The following is an 11,648-nucleotide window of genomic DNA, read 5'->3' on the forward strand; positions in this document are numbered from 1 at the left end:
GAACAGACCTAGCTCAAAACCAAGTGCACCTAAGACATCCAGTGCACCAGATACACCTGAAAAACCTAGTGCTTCTGACCCAGTAACAAATACGCCAAATAAACACCTTCATCCTGCTGAAGGTTCTTCCTCATCTGATAGATCTGAAACGTCAAACAGCCCTCACACATCACACACAACACCTGACACACCTAAAACACATGAGCAGGAGACTGCAAGCAGTGAATACAAAGTCACAACTGATGAGGAATGAGATGCCTTGTTCTTTTAGCAAAGTCACATTTTGTTTCTGGACAGTAGGAAGCCATTACAATGTATCTAGGTAGGCTATTGTAAATGTTTGTATCATATAGGCTGTTCCTCTTCTTGAGCTAGTTCACCATTTTTATGGTTTTATTTTTGTTTTTGTTTTTGTCTTTTAGCCAAGGTTTGGTCCAAAGTTTGGTTATTGTTAAATAATCTTAGTCCTACTCTAAGCCATGGACAAGGATGATCTTAGCTCCAAGAGTAATTGCACCCATTTACTGTATGGAACTTATTAATCATAGAAGAAACCTCACCATGATCTTTGGTACTGGATCAATTTCTCATTACATACAGCATTAGATACTTTGTACTGGGTGTGTACTGAGATGTTGTGACATTCATAGAGAAAGTATAGAATGCTTAACAAACGTTTGTAATATACTGGTGTTAATAAGAAGAATAAAAAATATTAAATGAAAATCCGTTGTTTATTTTTATATAATTACTCGTATCACTATACAGGCTATATAGATATAAACTTGTGTTATAGAAATACAAAGTGGGAAAAATAGAGCAGCGGAACTGTCTATCCAGTTTGAGTTTCCCTACGGCGCAATTTAGCTGAACACTCGTTGCAGAAAGAAGCCGCGGATTTGATTTTACGGAGCTAGCTAGTTAGCCAGCACGAATGTGCACAGTTTCAGTACACTCCAATTCTTTCTGTGTGTAAGAATGACACACTTTTGATAGTCAAAGCGACATTTCTAAAAATCAAAATGAACCTCGATAGACTTCGAAAGCGAGTACGGCACTACATTGATCAAGTAAGAATAATGATTGCTTCTGAGTTTCTGTGTAGCTAGCTACCGTTAGCTGGTTAGCAGTCTGACATGAACGGTAACGTACATCCTAGTTTGCCTGCCAAGTCAGGCTATCTCTCGTCCATGTAACCAGCCAAATCTGAAATTATGCTTTGAGTGACTGTCTTCCTGTCTGTGTTTGTGCGTTTACAGCAACAGTATCAAAGTGCTCTGTTTTGGGCCGACAAGATAGCATCCCTGTCCACGGTGAGTGAGTGAGCAGTGCTGTTTGTGACTAGCCAGTGTGGTAGCTTACTTACCAATCTGCCGCTAAAGTTAGATAGCTAATGTTAGATGGTCTTGGTGTGGTTTGAAGCAGGCATCCTTCTTTAGTCACTGCCGTATTTGTCCCTGCACCACCACAGCTGAATTAAAGATTGTATTATTGGTGATGGTTGGCAACACAGTTAGATTGACAGCAGCAGCAGATTTGTAGTGCAGCAAGCCTGTCAGTGCTGACTCCTACCGTCTGTTATGTACAGAGGATCCCAGGACATCTACTGGCTAGCTCAGTGCCTTTACCTGACCTCTCAGTACCACAGAGCCTCCCATGCCCTCCGCTCACGGAAACTCGACAAGGTAAGTCCAGGCTACATGTTGATTTCCTGATCTGTTCAAAGCCTTGTGCTTGGAGGTGAAGGAACGTTTGGGTGGAGGGGATGAATCAGGATTTGAAATACTGTCGAAATCCAAAGTATTTTTTTGTGTTTGCAATAATTACTTTGTTGATGAGCAACTTTACAAAGAACTGCATTTGTGACCTGTTTAAGTGATTAGCATGTTGTCAATTGTTCAGTTTAAGAGTCTGAAGTAACACTCTGTCTCCTCACACAGTTGTATGGAGCTTGTCAATATCTTGCTGCTAGGTGCCATGTTAAGTAATTTAAATACACAACTACATCATACTCTAAACCTCTGTCTACATGCTTATTAACCTTTTTCAGCTAGAGAATTAGGCTTTCATGCTTGAGATGTATTCATTACTGACTGGTCTTTTTCCTAGTATGCTGCCAAAGAGTTCCAGCAGGCCTTGGATATCCTGGACATGGAGGAGCCGGCCAGTAAGAAGCTGCTGGACAGGAGTGGGAAGGAGGACAACGGGATACCAGAATCAGCCAAGGACTGGGACATGTCCCCTGCCTCTGTAAGCCTCGGCTGCCTCTGAAGCACTGGAATACATCCAGTGTTTCCCACACATAGACTTTACTTGGGCGGGCTGCCCAGGTGTATTTGGCGACCCATTTTAGCATTTTTTATCTTTATTTTTTATCTGTCCGGGGGAGATTGTCCACCGGACGCTCTACCCCTCCAGGGTTTCCTACACATATAAAACTTTGTGGTGGGCCGCCACAATATCAGCACTGACTGCACTATTCAGTCATAGAACTGCGTGTAGCGCATTGAGTCGCTCAGCCCCTAATTGCTCCACGCAATCTCTCTCTCTCTCGCGCTCTCTCTTTCTCTGTCTCGCTCTCTCTGTTGCTCCCCCTCTCTGTCTCTCTCTCTGTTGCTCAGTCTCTGTCTCTCTCTCTCTCTCTCTCACTCGCTCTCTCACCGGACCCGTCTGTTCACCTCCCACTGCACACGCGTGAGGGATATTTTTTTTCCATGCCAAGAAGACGGCTGACTGAATTCCTGAAAAGAAGAACTGACAGTTAACGTTACTCGGAATACAGCTGAGTTTCCGAGATTAGCACGCTGTATAGCCTAGCTGCTAGTTAGTATCTGATAACATTGATATTAACTTTTTAACTCTGACTCTGAATGTTTGCTCCCTCAATCCAGATTAATATTGAAAAATATTTTCAAAGGAGGAGCAGGGACAGTCTGGACCAGAGGAGCTGCTGAGCAATAAAACAGAGTAGATAATAATGTCAAATGCTAGTAATTTAACAATGTAAAGATACAGGTGAAACTGACACCACAGAGAGATGTAGCAGGGCAGGGTTGCAGAAAAGGATGGAAATGGAACTATTTAAAATGGAGTACATTAGATAATTTTTCAGCCATCCAGGTAATGGGATCCTTTATTGATATTAGCCTATATATTGACAATATAAGAGAATACAAGAATAAAAAGGCACTCATTGATTGGCTGATTGACTGATTGATTCCACCCATCAGCCTCATTCCTATTGGCTACCGCCAATAGGCTGGTTGCCTATTTAGAGCCATCATGAAAAACATGGAAGTAGCGCTGATGATGGTCTGAGGACCGAAACGTTCACCTCACTTAGTCACTTTTTTTCACTATGTAAATAAATCATCTATTTTTGCATCCAATGAGCCTCAATAGTTGTGCAGGCTTTTTCTGATTACATTGGACTGTTATGCTGGCCTCTCGCACCTAGCCCACTCCTTGGTAAGCCTTGAGTCAAGAGCGCAAACTTTTTGATAATATTGTCTTTCTCCTCTCTCCATTCCCTCACTCTGATCTATTTCAGATCAGCAGCTCAATCTGCCTCCTGCGGGGAAAGATTTATGATGCCATGGATAACCGGCCGCTGGCCACCTCCAGCTACAAAGAGGCCTTGAAACTGGATGTGTACTGCTTTGAAGCCTTTGACCTTTTAACGTCTCACCACATGTTGACTGCGCAGGAAGGTGAGGCTGATCTGTGGTGATGATGTGTGCAGAGCTTTCAGTGTTAGGCACAGATTTATGCTTTCTGTTACTGTGTTATTTAATTAACTGTTGTATAATGCCAATCTGATTGTTGTTCATGTCCCAATAGAAAAAGACTTCCTGGACTCCCTTCCTCTCGGTCAACAGTGCACTGAGGAAGAGGAGGAGCTGCTGCACTTCCTCTTTGAGAATAAGTTAAAGAAGGTACGGGGACTCTGTGTTTAGTTTGCAAAATTCTCAGGTATCACCTTTGCTGAACTCTTAATTATTGTTATTTCCTATTTTTCTTCCTTTTTTAAAAAACAGTATTAGTTTAAGCAACAGATGAACATTATTGTCCAAGTTGGACCATTTCCAAATATTTAGCAATGTTTTTTTTAATTGAGCTGAAAGAGAGCCAACAACCATGGCAACATATGGTCCTCTCCAGTGTTGCTGAGCTTCAGGGTTCATTTGTCTGTAGTTAGTGTTAATTGAAATGCTAATGGGAATTCTGGCCTGTTTTTATTCTAATCCCTCTTCATCTGCCCTTTTCTCTGCCTGTTTCATTACCTTGTTTTATGTCCTTTCACTCCCACTCACTTTTACCTTTTCTACCCCCCCTTCCTCACTCCCGCACCCCCCCCCCCCCCCCCCCCCCCCCCCCCCCCCCCCCCCCCCACACACACACACACACACACACACACACACACACACACACACACACACACACACACACACACACACACACACACACACACACACACACCTCTCCTCCCTCCCCAGTATAACAAGCCCAGTGATTTGGTGGTGCCAGAGATGGTCAATGGTCTTCAAGACAACTTGGATGTAGTGGTGTCTCTCGCTGAGAGACATTATTACAACTGTGACTTCAAGATGTGCTACAAACTCACATCAATGTAGGTTTTTCATTTTTTCCCATAGCTTTTGTTGGTCTGCAGCATTGGGTAGATTACTCAAAAATATGTAATCAGGGTTTATAATGAAAAGTAATCACTTACTGATCACTGCAATTGAAAACGTCTCAGTTACTTATTAACTATATTACTTCCTATGTATACACAAGTTTCAGCCTGTTAATAGTGTGGTGGTATACATGGCATCATACAACAAAACTTAAAAGATTCATTATTTTCAACCTTAGACTTATTTTCCTAGTTGTTGTTGTCATGACAATTCTGTTCAAAATTTCATCACTTACTTCACTGTGGAGCTTCACATTGAACACAATGATGATTTTATCTATAACCCAGATGCTTGTGTAATTGTCACAACTATTGAACCCCTCTAAAGCTGCTCAGTAAATGCCCAATCAACCTACTCATCAGTTGTATCTGGCTTTTATTTGCTCCTCTGACTTGAACATGCAAAACATTGTGATGAGAATTAATCTGTGTAATCCATGAAAAGGTAATTGCATTCCACATTTTTTTTTAAATGTGTCCCGGGTTAGTTATTTTAGTTTTGTAACCCAATACAAGCCCAGTTAAGCTCTTATTTGTTTGTTGTTTTTCTTTCAGGGTGATGGTGAAAGACCCGTTCCATGCCAACTGTTTACCTGTACACATAGGAACGCTGGTGGAGCTCAGTAAAGCAAATGGTAAAATATAAACGGACAGATGATTCACGTGCTAAGCATGTGCAGCCTTTTAATTGTTGCCTAAACACTAATACTGAGATTTAAATTACAGTGTTCTACAAAAATGTGTCAGTTTTATTGGTTTAATTTGCTCTGTTGTTTTAAGCCATATATATTTTTTCATTCACAGAGCTGTTTTACCTCTCACACAAGCTTGTAGACTTGTACCCCAACAACCCAGTAAGTGTTCCCACTATATCACTTTTCTGTGTTTTCTCCAATTTCACTATTTGCTAACCAAGTAAAAACGTTTTACCAGGTATCCTGGTTTGCTGTTGGGTGCTACTATCTCATGGTTGGCCATAAAAACGAACATGCCCGGCGATACCTAAGGTATGTATTTACACACAACCTGTTTCATACCTGTTTCAGACCACCTTCCATACAGTTTATATACAGGTTCAGTCATAATTACCACATATTGGGAATTGCATATCTCCTACAGTAAAGCCACCACTCTGGAGAGGACATATGGTCCCGCATGGATTGCCTATGGCCATTCGTTTGCAGTAGAGAGTGAGCATGACCAAGCCATGGCTGCCTACTTCACTGCTGCCCAGCTGATGAAAGGGTAGGTGCATTATCTACACATAACGTCATGCTCAACTCAATATATTCCTATTAATGGGTTTCTTGCTAAAGCTGCACAAGGCAAGATTTTTTATGTAAAAATACAGCTGTCTAATCAGCTTAAATCACAAAATGGGGCTGCAACAGGGAACGGCGTCCCTTCCCCAGGAATGGAGACCCTGCAGGTCCTTAAAAAGTCTGAACAAGTCTTAAATAATCCAAATATAAGTCCTTAAAAAGTATTCATATGTGTTAAAGATAGTCATTAGAAGGCTTATTTTTTCACCATGCAATGACAGAGTTTGTGGTACAATATCCATCCCATCTGCTTGAATACACACAATTGGACTTAATGTCTCTTTACAATTAATTTCCTGGATCCATGTTCAATCAGAAAGACTGGTACCAGCTTTGTGTCTTTTGCATTAAAAGTAGCATTAAAAAGTCTTACATTTGACTTTCTGAAACCTGCAGAAACCCTGTGGACCCCGTTCCTTGAACATGGATAACTAAATTAGCTTGATAAGTTTGTTGACAATTTGACACAGGTCCAGGATTTTCCATTCCTTAAAGCAAGCTTAAAATTTTGTCTAACTTGTTACCAGAGCAACATCTCCTTAAGCTCAAACCTGCAAAAACGCAGGCAGAGTTAGCTGAACTATGACCATGACTTGTTGAGCTTGCTCCATCCATGAATTCATTTCCAGACATAACTGCACCGTTAGAGAAGCGCCGATAGAACTGAGAGAGCATGTACATGTACTGGTGTATGAAAGATAAAGGTTTAGTACAGAAGGGATTTATTTACAGTTTACCAGCATATAGATTGTGGCACTTGGCTCTGGAGAGGCACTCAAAATTATGTTCAGACACAGACTTAAAGTGCAGAACAGAAAGTTCTTTATTCCAAACGTGGGGTAAAGGGCATGGGGGCTGGAGAATAACATGTTCTCGAGACTAGTCGGAGGTGCACAGGGGAAACACGATCTGGGGAGACACACAGGGCAAGGCATGAGAGACGGGGAGATACTAGGGGAATTGCCAAGCTTACAAGTCTGTGAGTCTGTAGTCTGGTCCAATGTCAAGTCCTTCCGCTGCAGGTCTGTTTCTGGCGGCATCCAATTAATCTGCAAACCAAGAAATGGGCGCTGTCCCTAGTGCTGAACCTCAGTGGAGAACCTCCTCCAGCCTGGGGATCCACAATATATATTTAATGTTGACTTTGACCTCTGTGGGCCAATGCCACTGGCTCTGAGAATGGAAGAAAATCATAGGCTGTGGGTTTCTTACAGGCAAGAAAAATCTAATTCTGCCATTTCATATATGTGTAATTATAAATAGCCTTCTCATAGCATTTAATTATTAGCTCTTGCTGAGCCGCAATAAAAAAAAAGGTGCTCTCATATCATTGTTGGTCATGGTTTTGACTCTCTTCCCCTTTTTATTTCAAATTGGGAGTGTGCAGTTATCCAAGATAACTACATCCACATTTTACAAATCAATCCACCACCTGCATTCAATGAACAGAGTTAGCCAGAAATGGATTAGCAAGATAATTTGAAATGGCTGACATCATATTAGCCTGAATTAATCAAACAACGTACGAGGAACTGGGCCTGGACTAGGCCAGCTTTCTTCTTAGATGTGCACAGACAGTTTTTGACTTAGGTGGTGACTAGTGTTGCTGATGAAGGGGAGCATTCTTAGTTTAGAAGAGCATGTCACACAAATCTATTCTGATCCTTACATGTTTATTCAAGAAAAATGCTTTAGAAAAATTAAATACTTGACTGAGTAGTACATCATTAGTAGTGACTGTTAAAAATGTATGTCTGATTCATAAGTGAGGAGTAATATTGGTAGTACATCATTTGTACACCATTACCTAATGTACATGTATAGTTAGACATACATGCTTTTCTGTAGGAACCTATTAAGTTATATATTTTTTTCTAATGGAAGTATAAATTATTTGTTGATCATTCAACAACAGATAATGTTTAAATGTGTCATATATTACTGTTAAATTATTGCACTGGGCTGTAATCATGTTTTACTCATGTATGATAAACACTGTTAGTAGTATTTCTAATACTTTATGAATGTGCTGTAAAGGTATTCAGAAATTGTTTGCTACTCATTAAAACTGTCTGCCGCCCTTAATCTGAAGTTGCAACAAATAACAGTCTATAAGTAAGCTATTTGTTGCCATCAGGGTGAAGGACAGATGGAAATGATAATGCAGTGACAGCAATTCACTTTATTCAGATGGTGGCCCTATTTGATTTGATTTCACTGATGTTACCTGTGCTCTCTCACCCAGGTGTCACTTACCCATGCTCTACATCGGCCTAGAGTACGGTCTGACCAACAACTCCAAGCTAGCGGAACGCTTCTTCAGCCAGGCTCTAAGTATTGCTCCTGAGGACCCATTTGTCATGCACGAGGTGGCTGTGGTTGCCTTTCAAAATGGAGAGTGAGTCACGCACACACACACACACACTTGAGCGAGGAAAACGTACAAGTACACAGATTTAATTAACACAATACACAGGATGCTAAGATGAGCTGGAGCAGCAGTGACACATTAAGGGCATGCAAATTACACACTCTGTAACATCTGGTTTATTAGGTAAACAATTCAGATGTTGCATATCAAAGTTTTTCACATCTACTATTTCAGCTGGAAGACGGCAGAGAAGTTGTTTCTTGATGCAATGGAGAAGATCAAAGCAATAGGGAATGAGGTATCTGCTTATTTTATTTACTGTAATTTGAAAAATATTGATATTGATATTGTTATTGGTGTGAATGAATACCTGTCTTCAGAATATGACCACGCTTCTAAAAGATTTGCTTAATGTAGGCTTTCTTGCTATTTTTTCAGGTTACGGTGGACAAATGGGAGCCTTTGTTGAACAACTTGGGTCATGTTTGTCGAAAACTGAAGTAAGTGTCCATCCCATTTGGCTGTACCATTGGCTATTTGTGTAAATGGTCCTGGATGGGCCTAATTGAATTATGGCTTGCACGCGCAGCTCTGCCTTTGTTCTAAATGACGTTGTGGCTTTCATGTTCCTCTTCTAAGGCCGGAGTTGAGGTGAGCACTTAACAGGTAGAGCTTCTCTTTGAGGTAACAGATATAGTACTACTAAAGGACAGGAGGCTATATTTATCCTGAGTGGATACGTAGACAAGATGGCTTAGAGTGCACTCTCCTCTATTTCGTTCATCCCCCTCCTCGCCTTTTTCTTTTTCTTTTACCTGCCTGCTGCACAGACTATTTTCAGAGATGTACACTCTTGTTCTGCTCCAGTCATTCTGCATAAGTAGGGCCCTCATTGAGAATTCATGCAAAGATCCTTTAATGAATTATGCATCGCCACCACTCAGCAGATATAAGAGGGGCTTGCAGAATGTGTGCAGCACAAGTGGCTGTTTTGAAAGGTCTGGGTAATTTTTATGTAAAAGGAGATCAGGATATCATCCACACAAGGTGAATGCCTCATCTGGGTTGTTGGGCGTAATGAAAATGTCACTGGTCTTTTTCAGATGCTGTCCTTCCTTTGTAAACAAATGTAATACAGCTATGGAAACGTTATTTATTTATTGTTTAAGTCCCATCAAATGTATTGGGTTCATTCTTTGAGATGTCCTCAAACATCTATGCAGGATATTTCACTAATTGATACTTACTGATGTATTTAATTGTCGGTTCTGGTGTTTCTTCTTGCAGAAAGTACGACCAGGCTCTGGAGTACCATCGCCAGGCTCTGGTGTTAATCCCTCAGCATGCGTCCACCTACTCTGCCATAGGATACGTACACAGCCTCATGGGCGACTTTGAGAGCGCTATCGACTACTTTCATACGGTACGTTCCCTTTCCTCCTCAGTCTAGTAGGTGTTTTTTCCCTTTTAACAACCCTAGATGGTGAGACTGTGGCAAGTACTAAAGAAGCAAGAGGAGGGTTCAAGGCCTCTCCTTAGAATCCAAGCAACATGAGGAATAAAAAAGGCAATTAGTATTCTTTATGGAGACCAGTGCAAGAAAACAACACCAGCCTTTCAGAAGACGTATGCAATGGAAATATATTAAAGCACAGAAAGAAAAAGATATTGCATAGTAAAATACAGTTTGTGACATTGTCCAAAATATATTGCATGACATTTTTGGTGCTTTGGGTTTCCATTGGGCTCCCATAAAGTTCAAGATACATTTTCTGAGACCTGCCATACTGTTACTGTGCTGTCAATCAATCATCTGGACTGCAGCTGCTTTGGAGCATCATCTATGGAGTAGCATGTATTCTTAATTGTTTACATCAAGGTAGAGAAATATCCTTCTTTTTCTAAGAAATATTTTAAATTGATTTGGTTCCATTCTCTCTGGCAGGCACTTGGACTGAAAAGGGACGACACATTTTCTGTGACGATGCTTGGCCACTGTATTGAGATGTACATTGGCGACACAGATGCCTATATAGGTATGGGAATCAATACTGCTGTACTCCCCAGTCTCGGAGCAATAATCTTGCTTTCATCTTTGAAATATTATTGTGAATAATGATTATTTTTCAACATCTTATAACCGTTTTAGAATTGCAATTAAAGTAACGTGGTGTAATTTGTACCCACCCAGGCACAGACATCAAAGACAAGGTGCGAGGGAACTTGAACACCCCAGCGTTGATGAAGATGCTGAACACGTCATCAGAAACCGGTGACCCCCGAGCCACGCCCTTATTGGATGACAGCAACATCATGTCCTTGGAGACACCGCTGTCAAATCAGGACAAAACCTTGTTGGAGACGCCCCTGCGGCGCTCTCTAACCCTGGAGTGCGATATGTATGAAAGCGACATGATGCTAGAGACCTCCATGTCAGACACCAGCACGTGATCCCATCCTGTCAGGAGGTGGAACTGTCGTAGCAACAGGGTGTCACAGATACACATACCCAAGCCCAAGGACCAGTTCCAAACCAAAACGTTGGCACCTATCCTCTACCAGAGGTTACTTGTGGAGTCCCCCTTGTGCATCTGATATTATTGTGTTGCTGTAAGTGACATAATGTAGAACGTGCCATTGTGAACATGATGAACTAGAGTGTAAAAGTGTGGGTAAATATGTATACAGTACCAGCTGTACATCTGATTTATTGTGCAAGAATGCACTTTAAAGGGGGAGTTAACATGTGCCTTGGATAAGGGGTTGAGGGCTCGGTTTAGTATTGGACCTGGAGTTAAGCCTGAAGACAGTGGGAAGGTGTGATCCTCTGACACTTGACTGAACAGGGCAAATGCAGCAGCACTCCTTAATTCACAACTAACAGACTAGTCAACTATTACTGCCCATGGCAGGACCCTCCGTGTTACTTACCTGTGGATTTTTACTTTGAATAAACAGAGCCGGCTGAATGCAAGCGGTTTCAGTGAACACACTTATTGGTAATTCCTACAATAAACCATGCATTTATCTTTTTAGACTTTGGTATCTTTGTTTTTTGTGTGTGGGAGCGAGAGTGAGGTTCATTTGGTTACTGCACCCAGTGGTCTCACTCTTCCAACAGACTGAGTTATTAGAACAGACTATCAGATTAGTAGTATGCAAATGTCAATCAACAAAATAATTTAGAGTTTTCTTAATTATGTAAACCCTTTGACATTCATCTCTATAATAATAGATCCCGAAGTACACAACAAGGCAC

The 11,648-nt window shown here is 41.2% G+C and overlaps 1 protein-coding gene across 1 annotated transcript; it reads left to right on the plus strand.

Annotated features, from left to right (window-relative positions):
* The first annotated feature begins 921 nt into the window (after nt 1-921).
* On the plus strand, nt 922-11,405 carry LOC139639278 (cell division cycle protein 16 homolog). The gene is made up of 18 exons (XM_071513361.1): nt 922-1,070; nt 1,260-1,317; nt 1,591-1,685; nt 1,941-1,979; nt 2,110-2,250; nt 3,551-3,710; nt 3,841-3,935; nt 4,497-4,630; nt 5,252-5,331; nt 5,501-5,550; nt 5,630-5,703; nt 5,816-5,941; nt 8,264-8,416; nt 8,624-8,687; nt 8,828-8,889; nt 9,677-9,812; nt 10,335-10,425; nt 10,581-11,405. The coding sequence occupies exons 1-18, from the start codon at nt 1,023-1,025 to the stop codon at nt 10,838-10,840; spliced, it is 1,866 nt and encodes a 621-aa protein (XP_071369462.1). The 5' UTR covers nt 922-1,022; the 3' UTR covers nt 10,841-11,405.
* The last annotated feature ends 243 nt before the right edge of the window (nt 11,406-11,648 follow it).

This window comes from Centroberyx affinis, unplaced genomic scaffold, assembly GCF_046629955.1.
Source record: "Centroberyx affinis isolate AG114_WGS23_722 - 3 ecotype Tasmania unplaced genomic scaffold, CSIRO-AGI_Caff_v1 ptg007038l_1, whole genome shotgun sequence".
Lineage (NCBI taxonomy): Eukaryota > Metazoa > Chordata > Actinopteri > Beryciformes > Berycidae > Centroberyx > Centroberyx affinis.